Below are 16910 nucleotides of genomic sequence, written 5' to 3'. Positions count from 1 at the left end.
CCCCCTGCACCTACCCCTCACTCCCTGACCCCAGGGTGTGTACATACCCCCTGCACCTACCCCCCACTCCCTGACCCCAGGGTGTGTACATACCCCCTGCACCTACCCCTCACTCCCTGACCCCAGGGTGTGTACATACCCCCCTGCACCTAACCCTCACTCCCTGACCCCAGGGTGTGTACATACCCCCCACTCCCTGACCCCAGGGTGTGTACATACCCCCCTGCACCTACTCCTCACTCCCTGACCCCAGGGTGTGTACATACCCCCTGCACCTACTCCCCACTCCCTGACCCCAGGGTGTGTACATACCCCCTGCACCTACCCCTCACTCCCTGACCCCAGGGTGTGTACATACCCCCTGCACCTACCCCTCACTCCCTGACCCCAGGGTGTGTACATACCCCCTGCACCTACCCCTCACTCCCTGACCCCAGGGTGTGTACATACCCGCTGCACCTACCCCTCACTCCCTGACCCCAGGGTGTGCACATACCCCCTGCACCTACCCCTCACTCCCTGACCCCAGGGTGTGCACATACCCCCTGCACCTACTCCTCACTCCCTGACCCCAGGGTGTGTACATACCCCCCACTACCTGACCCCAGGGTGTGTACATACCCCCTGCACCTACCCCTCACTCCCTGACCCCAGGGTGTGTACATACCCCCTGCACCTACCCCTCACTCCCTGACCCCAGGGTGTGTACATACCCCCTGCACCTACCCCTCACTCCCTGACCCCAGGGTGTGTACATACCCCCTGCACCTACCCCTCACTCCCTGACCCCAGGGTGTGCACATACCCCCTGCACCTACCCCTCACTCCCTGACCCCAGGGTGTGCACATACCCCCTGCACGTACTCCTCACTCCCTGACCCCAGGGTGTGTACATACCCCCCACTACCTGACCCCAGGGTGTGTACATACCCCCTGCACCTACCCCTCACTCCCTGACCCCAGGGTGTGTACATACCCCCCACTCCCTGACCCCAGGGTGAGTACATACCCCCTGCACCTACCCCTCACTCCCTGACCCCAGGGTGTGTACATACCCCCCACTACCTGACCCCAGGGTGTGTACATACCCCCTGCACCTACCCCCCACTCCCTGACCCCAGGGTGTGTACATACCCCCTGCACCTACTCCTCACTCCCTGACCCCAGGGTGTGTACATACCCCCCACTACCTGACCCCAGGGTGTGTACATACCCCCTGCACCTACCCCCCACTCCCTGACCCCAGGGTGTGTACATACCCCCTGCACCTACTCCTCACTCCCTGACCCCAGGGTGTGTACATACCCCCCACTACCTGACCCCAGGGTGTGTACATACCCCCTGCACCTACCCCCCACTCCCTGACCCCAGGGTGAGTACATACCCCCTGCACCTACCCCTCACTCCCTGACCCCAGGGTGTGTACATACCCCCCACTACCTGACCCCAGGGTGTGTACATACCCCCTGCACCTACCCCCCCACTCCCTGACCCCAGGGTGTGTACATACCCCCCACTACCTGACCCCAGGGTGTGTACATACCCCCTGCACCTACCCCCCACTCCCTGACCCCAGGGTGTGTACATACCCCCTGCACCTACTCCTCACTCCCTGACCCCAGGGTGTGTACATACCCCCCACTACCTGACCCCAGGGTGTGTACATACCCCCTGCACCTACCCCCCACTCCCTGACCCCAGGGTGTGTACATACCCCCTGCACCTACTCCTCACTCCCTGACCCCAGGGTGTGTACATACCCCCCTGCACCTACTCCTCACTCCCTGACCCCAGGGTGTGTACATACCCCCTGCACCTACCCCTCACTCCCTGACCCCAGGGTGTGTACATACCCCTCACTCCCTGACCCCAGGGTGTGTACATACCCCCTGCACCTACCCCCCACTCTCTGACCCCAGGGTGTGTACATACCCCCTGCACCTACTCCTCACTCCCTGACCCCAGGGTGTGTACATACCCCCTGCACCTACCCCTCACTCCCTGACCCCAGGGTGTGTACATACCCCTCACTCCCTGACCCCAGGGTGTGTACATACCCCCTGCACCTACCCCCCACTCTCTGACCCCAGGGTGTGTACATACCCCCCACTCCCTGACCCCAGGGTGTGTACATACCCCCTGCACCTACCCCTCACTCCCTGACCCCAGGGTGTGTACATACCCCCTGCACCTACCCCCCACTCTCTGACCCCAGGGTGTGTACATACCCCCCACTCCCTGACCCCAGGGTGTGTACATACCCCCTGCACCTACCCCCCACTCTCTGACCCCAGGGTGTGTACATACCCCCCACTCCCTGACCCCAGGGTGTGTACATACCCCCTGCACCTACCCCTCACTCCCTGACCCCAGGGTGTGTACATACCCCCCACTCCCTGACCCCAGGGTATGTACATACCCCCCACTCCCTGACCCCAGGGTGTGCACAGACCCCGCTCCGGCGGGAGATGCCGCCATGTTGGAGGAGGCACCAGCACATTACACGGAGACTGTGAGGTAAATGTCGCCGGGACTGAGCTCATCGCGGCGGGGAGGACACAGCCCGGAGACCTGACGGTATTATCATATTATATTATATTACTGCACTGAGATGACGTCATATTATACTGTCACACGGAGTAATGTTATATTTATATTATATTATATTATTACAGTAATGGGCGGTAATGTATGTTACTTTAGTATTATTATTACAGCAGTATGGATAATGGGAGTAGTGTGTTACTATTATTAGTATTATTATTGCAGTGATATAGGTAACAGGATGAATGTGTTCTACTACTAATTTTTTTTATTATTATTATTATTTTAATAGTGGAATAAATAACAAGAGGTGATATAAGGTTATTATTACTCCTTTATACGATTAGTCTGTATCAGTGTTAGGAGAACAAAACTAAGTTTTATTTTAAATGAATAGTCTGAAAATGAATATATTATTGTAAATAATGTGATGTCTGCTTTGTATTAGTCTGTGACTATAACAGACACGGTCTGCGCTGCTGTATTCTAGTTTCTTCTTCAGCTCATTAACGTTGATATAATCGCACAGTCCTCAATCTCCTGAGCACTCGCTGACCATTATAATGATTATTATAGAGCGGAATAGAATGTTACTTACTGGGTTAGGAGAAGCACAATACATGTTAGGGTGATAATTAGTGTTATGGGGTTTACGTTACTCCACCCGGGAGTGTGGTGACCATTGGAGCACCTTATGCCCTGACATGTGAATCCTCTGCACCGACATACATGTCCTCACGTCTCAGAATATCTCCCAACGCTCCGTTCTGCGTCTCTCTTCCCCTCTCATCACATCCTCCCATACCCGGTTACAGGGCTGCACCCACTTTGTGGAATTCCCTCCCTCGCACAATAAGACTTTCCTCTGGTCTTCAAACCTTCAAGCGTTCTCTGAAAACCCACCTCTTCAGGCAAGCTTATAATATTCCTCTACCACCCTCTTACCCTATATACCACCCTCATATTGCCCTTGTGTATCAAACTCCCATTGTCCCATAGATTGTAAGCTTGCGAGCAGGGCCCTCTTACCTCTCTGTCTGTCTGTATTACCCAGTATTGTGTTATTAATGTTTGTTCCCCAAAGAGCACAATTGGCGCTATATAAATAAATGGGGAGGAGGAGGATGATATTATGGGGTGTACGGTACTCCACCCGGGAGTGTGGTGACCATTGGAGCTAGTTGTCTACTCATGTGCTGACTTATGTGATTCCTGTGTATTAGTGTTATAGGAAGTAATTGGTTTATTCAATTTCCTTCACAGGGAGTCAATGTATAGAGATGGCCGCTCAGGGGAGGCAGACGGCTACAACATGTCGGGGTTTAGCACAAAGAGCCAAGCCAAGGAACATGCACACAACTGCGGGATCCGACAAAGACTCTGGATACTCAGGTGCAGACCGCGTGACCTTGTGTATCGTATCACAGCCCAGACCTCGTGTCCTTATGTATCGTATCACAGCGCAGCCCAGGCCGTGTGACCTTATGTATCGTATCACAGCCCAGGCCTCGTGTCCTTATGTATCGTATCACAGCCCAGGCCACGTGTCCTTATGTATCGTATCACAGCGCAGCCCAGGCCGCGTGTCCTTATGTATCGTATCACAGCCCAGGCCGCGTGTCCTTATGTATCGTATCACAGCCCAGGCCTCGTGTCCTTATGTATCGTATCACAGCGCAGCCCTTGTGTCCTTATGTATCATATCACAGCCCAGGCCACGTGTCCTTATGTATCGTATCACAGCGCAGCCCAGGCCGCGTGTCCTTATGTATCGTATCACAGCCCAGGCCTCGTGTCCTTATGTATCGTATCACAGCCCAGGCCTCGTGTCCTTATGTATCGTATCACAGCCCAGGCCTCGTGTCCTTATGTATCGTATCACAGCGCAGCCCAGGCCTCGTGTCCTTATGTATCGTATCACAGCCCAGGCCGCGTGTCCTTATGTATCGTATCACAGCCCAGGCCGCGTGTCCTTATGTATCGTATCACAGCGCAGCCCAGGCCGTGTGACCTTATGTATCGTATCACAGCGCAGCCCAGGCCTCGTGTCCTTATGTATCGTATCACAGCCCAGGCCTCGTGTCCTTATGTATCGTATCACAGCCCAGGCCGCGTGTCCTTATGTATCGTATCACAGCCCAGGCCGCGTGTCCTTATGTATCGTATCACAGCGCAGCCCAGGCCGCGTGTCCTTATGTATCGTATCACAGCGCAGCCCAGGCCGCGTGTCCTTATGTATCGTATTGTAGCGCAGGCTGTGTGTCCTTCTTATGTGGCGTATTTTAGTGCAGGCCATGTCATAGTGTATGTACTGATTCCATTTCTCATATACTGCGCACATCTGTTACTCCACCACATACCACAGTCTCTGACAGTGTGCACAGATTACATATATTCTATACTCTGCCACATACCACAGTCTCTGACAGTGTGCAGTCTGTACTGTTCCTGGCGTTGCTGGATGAGTATGTACAGTTTGTTGTGTTGCTGCTTATTAGGTAATGGTGACAAGATGGGCTTACACTGCCACCTGGTCTGATGGGGGATGTTCTTCTTACACTGCCACCTGGTCTGATGGGGGATGTTCTTCTTACACTGCCACCTGGTCTGATAGGGGGATGTTCTTCTTACACTGCCACCTGGTCTGATGGGGGATGTTCTTCTTACACTGCCACCTGGTCTGATGGGGGATGTTCTTCTTACACTGCCACCTGGTCTGATGGGGGATGTTCTTCTTACACTGCCACCTGGTCTGATGGGGGATGTTCTTCTTACACTGCCACCTGGTCTGATGGGGGATGTTCTTACACTGTACACCTGGTCTGATGGGGGATGTTCTTCTTACACTGCCACCTGGTCTGATGGGGGGATGTTCTTCTTACACTGCCACCTGGTCTGATGGGGGATGTTCTTCTTACACAGTACATCTGGTCTGATGGGGGGATGTTCTTCTTACACTGCCACCTGGTCTGATGGGGGGATGTTCTTCTTACACTGCCACCTGGTCTGATGGGGGATGTTCTTCTTACACTGCCACCTGGTCTGATGGGGGATGTTCTTCTTACACTGCCACCTGGTCTGATGGGGGGATGTTCTTCTTACACTGCCACCTGGTCTGATGGGGGGATGTTCTTCTTACACTGCCACCTGGTCTGATGGGGGGATGTTCTTCTTACACTGCCACCTGGTCTGATAGGGGGATGTTCTTCTTACACTGCCACCTGGTCTGATGGGGGATGTTCTTCTTACACTGCCACCTGGTCTGATGGGGGATGTTCTTCTTACACTGCCACCTGGTCTGATGGGGGATGTTCTTCTTACACTGCCACCTGGTCTGATGGGGGATGTTCTTCTTACACTGCCACCTGGTCTGATAGGGGGATGTTCTTCTTACACTGCCACCTGGTCTGATAGGGGGATGTTCTTCTTACACTGCCACCTGGTCTGATGGGGGATGTTCTTCTTACACTGCCACCTGGTCTGATGGGGGGATGTTCTTCTTACACTGCCACCTGCTCTGATGGGGGGATGTTCTTCTTACACTGCCACCTGGTCTGATGGGGGATGTTCTTCTTACACTGCCACCTGGTCTGATGGGGGATGTTCTTCTTACACTGCCACCTGGTCTGATGGGGGATGTTCTTCTTACACTGCCACCTGGTCTGATGGGGGATGTTCTTCTTACACTGCCACCTGGTCTGATGGGGGATGTTCTTCTTACACTGCCACCTGGTCTGATGGGGGATGTTCTTCTTACACTGCCACCTGGTCTGATGGGGGATGTTCTTCTTACACTGCCACCTGGTCTGATGGGGGGATGTTCTTCTTACACTGCCACCTGGTCTGATGGGGGATGTTCTTCTTACACTGCCACCTGGTCTGATGGGGATGTTCTTCTTACACTGCCACCTGGTCTGATGGGGATGTTCTTCTTACACTGCCACCTGGTCTGATGGGGGGATGTTCTTCTTACACTGCCACCTGGTCTGATGGGGGATGTTCTTCTTACACTGCCACCTGGTCTGATGGGGATGTTCTTCTTACACTGCCACCTGGTCTGATGGGGATGTTCTTCTTACATTGCCACCTGGTCTGATGGGGGATGTTCTTCTTACACTGCCACCTGGTCTGATAGGGGGATGTTCTTCTTACACTGCCACCTGGTCTGATGGGGATTTTCTTCTTACACTGCCACCTGGTCTGATGGGGGATGTTCTTCTTACACTGTACACCTGGTCTGATGGGGGGATGTTCTTCTTACACTGCCACCTGGTCTGATGGGGGATGTTCTTCTTACACTGCCACCTGGTCTGATGGGGGATGTTCTTCTTACACTGCCACCTGGTCTGATGGGGGATGTTCTTCTTACACTGCCACCTGGTCTGATGGGGGGATGTTCTTCTTACACTGCCACCTGGTCTGATGGGGGGATGTTCTTCTTACACTGCCACCTGGTCTGATGGGGGGATGTTCTTCTTACACTGCCACCTGGTCTGATGGGGGATGTTCTTCTTACACTGCCACCTGGTCTGATGGGGGATGTTCTTCTTACACTGCCACCTGGTCTGATGGGGATGTTCTTCTTACACTGTACACCTGGTCTGATGGGGGGATGTTCTTCTTACACTGCCACCTGGTCTGATGGGGGGATGTTCTTCTTACACTGCCACCTGGTCTGATGGGGGATGTTCTTCTTACACTGCCACCTGGTCTGATGGGGATGTTCTTCTTACACTGCCACCTGGTCTGATGGGGATGTTCTTCTTACACTGCCACCTGGTCTGATGGGGGGATGTTCTTCTTACACTGCCACCTGGTCTGATGGGGGATGTTCTTCTTACACTGTACACCTGGTCTGATGGGGGGATGTTCTTCTTACACTGCCACCTGGTCTGATGGGGGATGTTCTTCTTACACTGCCACCTGGTCTGATGGGGGATGTTCTTCTTACACTGCCACCTGGTCTGATGGGGGATGTTCTTCTTACATTGCCACCTGGTCTGATGGGGGATGTTCTTCTTACACTGCCACCTGGTCTGATGGGGGGATGTTCTTCTTACACTGCCACCTGGTCTGATGGGGGGATGTTCTTCTTACACTGCCACCTGGTCTGATGGGGGATGTTCTTCTTACACTGCCACCTGGTCTGATGGGGGGGATGTTCTTCTTACACTGCCACCTGGTCTGATGGGGGATGTTCTTCTTACACTGCCACCTGGTCTGATGGGGGATGTTCTTCTTACACTGCCACCTGGTCTGATGGGGGATGTTCTTCTTACACTGCCACCTGGTCTGATGGGGGGATGTTCTTCTTACACTGCCACCTGGTCTGATGGGGGGATGTTCGTCTTACACTGCCACCTGGTCTGATGGGGGATGTTCTTCTTACACTGCCACCTGGTCTGATGGGGGATGTTCTTCTTACACTGCCACCTGGTCTGATGGGGGGGATGTTCTTCTTACACTGCCACCTGGTCTGATGGGGGGGATGTTCTTCTTACACTGCCACCTGGTCTGATGGGGGGATGTTCTTCTTACACTGCCACCTGGTCTGATGGGGATTTTCTTCTTACACTGCCACCTGGTCTGATGGGGGATGTTCTTACACTGTACACCTGGTCTGATGGGGGGATGTTCTTCTTACACTGTACACCTGGTCTGATGGGGGATGTTCTTCTTACACTGCCACCTGGTCTGATGGGGGGATGTTCTTCTTGATGTTCTTCTTACACTGCCACCTGGTCTGATGGGGATGTTCTTCTTGATGTTCTTCTTACACTGCCACCTGGTCTGATGGGGATTTTCTTCTTACACTGCCACCTGGTCTGATGGGGGATGTTCTTACACTGTACACCTGGTCTGATGGGGGGATGTTCTTCTTACACTGCCACCTGGTCTGATGGGGGGATGTTCTTCTTACACTGCCACCTGGTCTGATGGGGGATGTTCTTCTTACACTGCCACCTGGTCTGATGGGGGGATGTTCTTCTTACACTGCCACCTGGTCTGATGGGGGATGTTCTTCTTACACTGCCACCTGGTCTGATGGGGGATGTTCTTCTTACACTGTACATCTGGTCTGATGGGGGATGTTCTTCTTACACAGTACATCTGGGATTCTTTCTCCCCAGACACTCGCCTACTGCTACTGCCAACTGTGCAATAGTTGTAGGGGAATCTCGCTGCCACCACCAGGCTCCATCGCAGCATCTAGAACTGCTTACTTCTGGGTAACTGGTATAGCTGCTGCAGTGCCTCTTTGCTGTGGGCTGGTTGGTACCTCCTGACCGCTTACTGTGGATCAGGACTGCTGGGCAGCGGGCAGAGCATTGACACAGAGACGCTGGGTTCAACACAGGACAGCCAGGGAACGGATTAGAGTGTAAGCTCTTGTCTGTTGGTCACAGGATACAGCAGGCAATAGGCGTCAGGCATGGACATTACACACCAGTTAGAGGTACTATGATCGTACAGATAGTATACTACAAACTACAGCTCTAACACACTGTTTCTGGCACACATGTTGTCTCGGGATAGACCAGCACTGCACCACTAAGTAAAATAAATTGATGCAATAAGTTATTTCTAGGTGTTCCAGCCACAGTAACAAATAGTTGTAATAGCAGAAGTTATGATGTAGATGGTGCAGCTGCTGGAGATGTGTATAAGGTGCCGCTACATCTGCTTTGTCCCTTAGATGTGGCCTCAGAGTGCCTGAGCTCTGTGGAGCAGACTGACGCAGAGGATGGGCCCCCTACGTTACGCTGGATCACAGGAGAGCGCCGCCCAGAGTGTCCCCAGCCTGGTCCTCTGCTTGTCCTAAAGAATCTGCTTGTTGATCAGGTACAGCCGCTTCACAGTAGATTCAATCTCTTACAGCTTATTTCTTGGAAGCTTTGGTTCTGTGGAGTCACATCACTGGGTCCCTCTCTACTCTGCCCAGCATACTCCGTATATAAGAACAGTACAGAGACAGGAATGAAACTCCTGCAGAGTCTGCTCTTCCCAGGACCTGTCTGTCTGTTTCTGAAATAGGACTAATAGCACAGCAAATACTTTATGGCCATTTAATTACTAATCTCATTAATTAACCACTCACAAAAGCAGTTTTCATTTATCTAGAAATACTATTTATTTTCTGCTCTGTACTAATTCTTTGCATTAGATTTCTGTATCACTATATACTAGTCACATGCACACCATAGCAGACACCCTAGGCGGTACATATAATTTTCTTTCAGCCACTTACATACAGATTCTGCTATACATTCATACAGTACATGTACATAACCATATACACACAGGTGCAATGCTGCTTATATCAGGATAGATTGCCCGCAGATCTAATAACAATCTTACACTTACCGTATATACTCGAGTATAAGTCGACCCGAATATAACCCGAGGCACTTAATTTTACCACAAAAAACTGGGAAAACTTATTGACTCGAGTATAAGCCTAGGGTGGGAAATGCAGCAGCTACTGGTAAGTTTCAAAAATAAAAACAGTGCTGGATATCGTTAACACTGGCCTCCCAATAATACAAACGTGAGGTTGTAAATAAATATATCAAAATTTATTGTTATTAAACATCAATAAAATTATATAAGTACATAATATATACCCATATCCTAATAAATTGTACACAAATGGTTAAACTAAATCCTCTGCACTTGGTATCAAGCCTAATAGGTGAACACAGATATAAATAACATTCACTAAAGACAACTCAGATCATTAATATATAAATCAATGAGACAGTCTGTGGATACTAAATACATGTGCCAGTTAAGTTTATTCGCCTTTAGAAGGTGATGAGCAGTTACTCCTAAGTGTTCAGAACAGTACAGTAATTTAGGGTTTAGTAATGCAAAAGATGCTGCACATACACTAAATAGAATTTGATATACGGTAATATAAAACAGTACAGCATAGTGTGTACGATACATCACTACGTTTCCTTTACTCGGAATTATTTTCATACTTTATAGATGCATACAAGTATTTTCCTAATGTGCATATGTTTATTACCAGGATCAGTATCCCTATGTGCGATATCATAGTATCATCTAGCAAATTCCTTATAGACACTATAGATACTTGTCCAGTATATAGCTTACAGTATGACTGCAGTCCCAGTATATATAACATGCTCCCATATACATAGCATTACTGGTCCCATTATGTTCCTCTACTCCTCATAATGCCATATACTCCATATCTCCCACGGGTTGGGTACTAAATGCCGACACTTGCATTCTGGGAACAGGTTGGAAATGTTGACAGTGTGATTGTTGACATTCACAATGTCAACATTAAAAGACCAGTGCTGGGGGGTCCGTGGGCACAGAGAATGGAGCTGTACATGTGCCGGGCACCTACTAAGCTCGGAGGCCCCGGAGGGATTCTCTTGTGGCCAATCACACCCTCTGAGATGACACCCTTGTAGGGGCGTCTCAGAGGAGCGAGGCTCGCCCCTCAGAGTGTCACAAGGAGACAATGTGGGTTTGCTGATATTCTATTATCCTAATGAATGAAGTGACCATACACAGACCTTCGAATGGGGTGTTTTTACTTTTGCTGATAGGTAGATTCCTGTCTGGCTCCACAAGGCTGCAATTGGTTGAGAAGAATTTCCAAACGTATGAAGGCATGTGCAGGGTCCAGGCATACAGTGTATTCCAGAACATAATATTATCTCTGATTATACAGACATAGATGTAGGTTAGAGAGAGCAGTGTAATTAGCAGACTAGTAAGGCGTGAGTTGCCGGTTATCACTGTTGTCTCCAGACCTGGTTATTCCTGACACACTGGGCAGAGCACATGTCAGCTGCTGATTGGTGTATCCAGCCCCGTGTGCCAGAGGTAGCTGCTGATTGGTGTATCCAGCCCCATGTGCCAGAGATAGCTGCTGATTGGTGTATCCAGCCCCGTGTGCCAGAGATAGCTGCTGATTGGTGTATCCAGCCCCGTGTGCCAGAGGTAGCTGCTGATTGGTGTATCCAGCCCCGTGTGCCAGAGGTAGCTGCTGATTGGTGTATCCAGCCCCGTGTGCCAGAGGTAGCTGCTGATTGGTGTATCCAGCCACGTGTGCCAGAGGTAGCTGCTGATTGGTGTATCCAGCCACGTGTGCCTGAGGTAGCTGCTGATTGGTGTATCCAGCCCCGTGTGCCAGAGGTAGCTGCTGATTGGTGTACCAGCCCCGTGTGCCAGAGGTAGCTGCTGATTGGTGTATCCAGCCCCGTGTGCCAGAGGTAGCTGCTGATTGGTGTATCCAGCCCCGTGTGCCAGAGGTAGCTGCTGATTGGTGTATCCAGCCCCGTGTGCCAGAGGTAGCTGCTAATTGGTGTATCCAGCCCCGTGTCCCAGAGGTAGCTGCTGATTGGTGTATCCAGCCCCGTGTGCCAGAGGTAGCTGCTGATTGGTGTATCCAGATACGTGTGCCAGAGGTAGCTGCTGATTGGTGTATCCAGCCCCGTGTGCCAGAGGTAGCTGCTGATTGGTGTATCCAGCCCCGTGTGCCAGAGGTAGCTGCTGATTGGTGTATTCAGCCCCGTGTGCCAGAGGTAGCTGCTGATTGGTGTATCCAGCCACGTGTGCCAGAGGTAGCTGCTGATTGGTGTATCCAGCCACGTGTGCCAGAGGTAGCTGCTGATTCTGTTTTCTGTTCTCCCCAGGACTCCGGCCCTGACCCACATATCCCCTCCTGGACTGTGCGTCCCTCCTTTCAGCTGTTCCCATCGTCTTCCCAAGTCCTGGTGTTTCCTCCATCATTATCTCCCACTAAGTCTCAGTCCACCAAGTACCTGCCCATCCTGAACTCTTATACCAAGATAGCGCCACATCCCTCTCCGCTGCATGGAAACAAGAGAAGGGCTGATGCCCTGTGCCACAACCGGGCAAAGAGGCTTCTTTCTGAGACCCACAGCTCCATTGGTCAGGAAAAGGTTCCGTCAGTTGGCCATGAGGAAGGGCAGGTGCTCAGTCAGGTGGCAGCTTGTTCTGATTCAAGTGCAAACACCCCACAAGGTGGCACCGGACAAAGCAAGAGTTTGGGCACAGATGTAGGGGATCCCAGAACAGCATCCTTACCCGATATCTTCCAGAAGGCGGAATCGTCGGTTCCAGAGGAGCATCAGAAGAGGACCCGTCGGTTTCAGAACACACTGGATGTTTTGCACCGCTCGGGCCTGTTCAGCATTGCCATGAAAACGAAAGAACTGGCGCGACTCAACCAAGTCACACAGGTCCAGCTGGAGAGACTGCAGGAACAGGTGTCCTTATACTGCATGGCTATCAGCAGCAATAACCCACAGGACTGGCAGATGGTGCAGGACTCACTGGCGGAGTGTAATGTTCCTCTCAAGGAGATTGATGTGTGAGGCTGGTTCATCGTTAATGCAGTAATATAGCCATATAGACCAAGCTCCATCACCTGGTGAGATGTTGACTTTCTGCTAATACTGGGGGGGTTCCTGAGGACAAGTTTGCCCATGTTGGGAAAGGGAACGCGAACTGATCCCTTGAAAGCTGTGCAGGAAAGGATCGGAGAGAGTTGGAACCTAGAGAAACATTTTCTATAAAATGGGAACGTGTGGCTCCGGCATATTGTTCTATTAATCTGCTGAGGATCATGCAAATGTCCGAGCTGAGAATGCCTAGGTCCCTGGACCAGATATGTGGATTATTTTACTGTGAACGCAACCTGATTCTCCTCTCTGCTATAAAACTATACAAATGTGAATTATTACACTGATTAATATCCCATCAGGCAACAGCCACCCGTTGGACATTAAGAGGGACATACAGGCCACTCCTCATGAAACGGTGTCATAGTCCTGATATAAGTTTGAAGTACTGAGCTGCTCCACCTTCTACTTTCTGCATTATCTTCATACCCACCTTGGGCTATAAAGTGCTCCACAAATATCCACAGACAGCAAAATAAAACCCTATATATTCTAATTATTCTGCAGCATTATTGTATATTGATAATCATTACTGACGCTCTTCCTTCTATAATGATCTTAGGGAGGTTAGGAGACATGTTAGCCCGTCCGTGTAACGGCTCCCGGTATATATGGAAGAGAGCATCGATATGTTCCCTATTCCCTGTCATATCTGTGACATGTATGGATTCTATATCGTGTACCTAATAACACTGTAATAACATAATTCTCCTATCAGAGGTAAGAAGGGTGTCCTGGGACTTGTAGCTCCACAGCAAGTAGAAATCAACATGTTGCCTAAGCCTACGTCAAGTTTTACTTACAATCTTTGTTTTACTAATTAGGAATATTCATGTGACACCTTCCGGCTGTTCTAGTGTTATGTTGTTGGTGACAATGACAAGGAGTGTGTTCAGTCTGTGTGATGTCCTCTATGTGATGTCAGATGACCGGTGTGGTCAGTGTTTGTCCTCGGTGTGATGTCAGGTGACCGGTGCGGCTGATGTCAGATGACCGGTGTGGTCAGTGTCTGTCCTCAGTGTGATGTCAGGTGACCGGTGCGGCTGATGTCAGATGACCGGTGTGGTCAGTGTCTGTCCTCAGTGTGATGTCAGGTGACCGGTGCGGCTGATGTCAGATGACCGGTGTGTTCAGTGTCTGTCCTCAGTGTGATGTCAGATGACCGGTGTGGTCAGTGTCTGTCCTCAGTGTGATGTCAGATGACCGGTGTGGTCAGTGTCTGTCCTCAGTGTGATGTCATGTGACCGGTGTGGTCAGTGTCTGTCCTCAGTGTGATGTCAGGTGACCGGTGCGGCTGATGTCAGATGACCGGTGTGGTCAGTGTCTGTCCTCAGTGTGATGTCATGTGACCGGTGTGGTCAGTGTCTGTCCTCAGTGTGATGTCAGATGACCGGTGTGGTCAGTGTCTGTCCTCAGTGTGATGTCAGATGACCGGTGTGGTCAGTGTCTGTCCTCAGTGTGATGTCAGATGATCGGTGTGGTCAGTGTCTGTCCTCGGTGTGATGTCAGATGACCGGTGTGGTCAGTGTCTGTCCTCGGTGTGATGTCAGATGACCGGTGTGGTCAGTGTCTGTCCTCGGTGTGATGTCAGATGACCGGTGTGGTCAGTGTCTGTCCTCGGTGTGATGTCAGATGACCGGTGTGGTCAGTGTCTGTCCTCAGTGTGATGTCAGATGACCGGTGTGGTCAGTGTCTGTTCTCTGTGTGATGTCAGATGACCGGTGTGGTCAGTGTCTGTCCTCAGTGTGATGTCAGATGACCGGTGTGGTCAGTGTCTGTCCTCAGTGTGATGTCAGATGACCGGTGTGGTCAGTGTCTGTCCTCAGTGTGATGTCATATGACCGGTGTGGTCAGTGTCTGTCCTCAGTGTGATGTCATATGACCGGTGTGGTCAGTGTCTGTCCTTGGTGTGATGTCAGATGACCGGTGTGGTCAGTGTCTGTCCTCAGTGTGATGTCAGATGACCGGTGTGGTCAGTGTCTGTCCTCAGTGTGATGTCAGATGACCGGTGTGGTCAGTGTCTGTCCTCAGTGTGATGTCATGTGACCGGTGTGGTCAGTGTCTGTCCTCAGTGTGATGTCAGGTGACCGGTGCGGCTGATGTCAGATGACCGGTGTGGTCAGTGTCTGTCCTCAGTGTGATGTCATGTGACTGGTGTGGTCAGTGTCTGTCCTCAGTGTGATGTCAGATGACCGGTGTGGTCAGTGTCTGTCCTCAGTGTGATGTCAGATGACCGGTGTGGTCAGTGTCTGTCCTCAGTGTGATGTCAGATGATCGGTGTGGTCAGTGTCTGTCCTCGGTGTGATGTCAGATGACCGGTGTGGTCAGTGTCTGTCCTCGGTGTGATGTCAGATGACCGGTGTGGTCAGTGTCTGTCCTCGGTGTGATGTCAGATGACCGGTGTGGTCAGTGTCTGTCCTCGGTGTGATGTCAGATGACCGGTGTGGTCAGTGTCTGTCCTCAGTGTGATGTCAGATGACCGGTGTGGTCAGTGTCTGTTCTCTGTGTGATGTCAGATGACCGGTGTGGTCAGTGTCTGTCCTCAGTGTGATGTCAGATGACCGGTGTGGTCAGTGTCTGTCCTCAGTGTGATGTCAGATGACCGGTGTGGTCAGTGTCTGTCCTCAGTGTGATGTCATATGACCGGTGTGGTCAGTGTCTGTCCTCAGTGTGATGTCATATGACCGGTGTGGTCAGTGTCTGTCCTCAGTGTGATGTCAGATGACCGGTGTGGTCAGTGTCTGTCCTCTGTGTGATGTCAGATGACCGGTGTGGTCAGTGTCTGTCCTCTGTGTGATGTCAGGTGACCGGTGTGGTCAGTGTCTGTCCTCAGTGTGATGTCAGATGACCGGTGTGGTCAGTGTCTGTCCTCTGTGTGATGTCAGATGACCGGTGTGGTCAGTGTCTGTCCTCTGTGTGATGTCAGGTGACCGGTGTGGTCAGTGTCTGTCCTCAGTGTGATGTCAGATGACCGGTGTGGTCAGTGTCTGTCCTTGGTGTGATGTCAGATGACCGGTGTGGTCAGTGTCTGTCCTCAGTGTGATGTCAGATGACCGGTGTGGTCAGTGTCTGTCCTCAGTGTGATGTCAGATGACCGGTGTGGTCAGTGTCTGTCCTCAGTGTGATGTCAGAGGACCGGTGTGGTCAGTGTCTGTCCTCAGTGTGATGTCAGATGACCGGTGTGGTCAGTGTCTGTCCTCAGTGTGATGTCAGATGACCGGTGTGGTCAGTGTCTGTCCTCAGTGTGATGTCAGATGACCGGTGTGGTCAGTGTCTGTCCTCTGTGTGATGTCAGATGACCGGTGTGGTCAGTGTCTGTCCTCTGTGTGATGTCAGGTGACCGGTGTGGTCAGTGTCTGTCCTCGGTGTGATGTCAGATGACCGGTGTGGTCAGTGTCTGTCCTCTGTGTGATGTCAGGTGACCGGTGCGGCTGATGTCAGGTGACCGGTGCGGCAGATGTCAGGTGACCGGTGCGGCTGATGTCAGGTGACCGGTGCGGCAGATGTCTGTCCTCTTACGGTGTCATGTGATTCTATGCTCCATGATGTGTCTGGAAGTTCTATTTCACATATCCATAATATAATGTACAGTTTCACATGACATGTTACAATAACATGATGTGTGTTCTGGTTCAAGGTAAATATTTTGTAGATACAAACTACATTCCTGCACTCTCGGAGTGCAATGTGCACAGCGCTCTATCAGTGCTGGAAGTGGGCTGGTATATGGTGATAGTAAATGCTATAAGTAATATATCGTCATCTCTACATGTTATTAAGTAGATGACATCTTTACTCATTTCTATCTTGCAGTTGGTACGAAGTTGATTTTCATTTATTTACTGCTGCCTGTCGGAAACAAGACTTGATCAACATCTGTGCAGCAACTAGGGG

The 16910-nt window shown here is 51.1% G+C and overlaps 1 protein-coding gene across 1 annotated transcript; it reads left to right on the top strand.

Moving 5' to 3' along the window:
* Positions 1–2426: 2426 nt before the first annotated feature.
* CIPC (CLOCK interacting pacemaker) lies at positions 2427–13512 on the top strand. The gene is made up of 4 exons (XM_075194629.1): positions 2427–2577; positions 3808–3936; positions 9242–9387; positions 12225–13512. The coding sequence occupies exons 2-4, from the start codon at positions 3825–3827 to the stop codon at positions 12927–12929; spliced, it is 963 nt and encodes a 320-aa protein (XP_075050730.1). The 5' UTR covers positions 2427–2577; positions 3808–3824; the 3' UTR covers positions 12930–13512.
* The last annotated feature ends 3398 nt before the right edge of the window (positions 13513–16910 follow it).

This window comes from Mixophyes fleayi, unplaced genomic scaffold, assembly GCF_038048845.1.
Source record: "Mixophyes fleayi isolate aMixFle1 unplaced genomic scaffold, aMixFle1.hap1 Scaffold_93, whole genome shotgun sequence".
In the NCBI taxonomy this organism is placed as follows: domain Eukaryota; kingdom Metazoa; phylum Chordata; class Amphibia; order Anura; family Limnodynastidae; genus Mixophyes; species Mixophyes fleayi.
The sequence above is the reverse complement of the archived record's forward strand: the minus strand, read 5'-3'. Positions and strand labels throughout refer to the sequence as shown.

What these genes read in the sequence shown, in the direction of transcription:
- CIPC (XM_075194629.1), top strand. Translation starts at nt 3,825, where the DNA reads ATGGCCGCTCAGGGGAGGCAGACGGCTACAACATGTCGGGGTTTAGCA. An exon ending in CAAAGACTCTGGATACTCAG is followed by an intron (nt 3,937 to 9,241) that starts GTGCAGACCGCG and finishes TTTGTCCCTTAG; the next exon opens with ATGTGGCCTCAGAGTGCCTG. An exon ending in AGAATCTGCTTGTTGATCAG is followed by an intron (nt 9,388 to 12,224) that starts GTACAGCCGCTT and finishes TGTTCTCCCCAG; the next exon opens with GACTCCGGCCCTGACCCACA.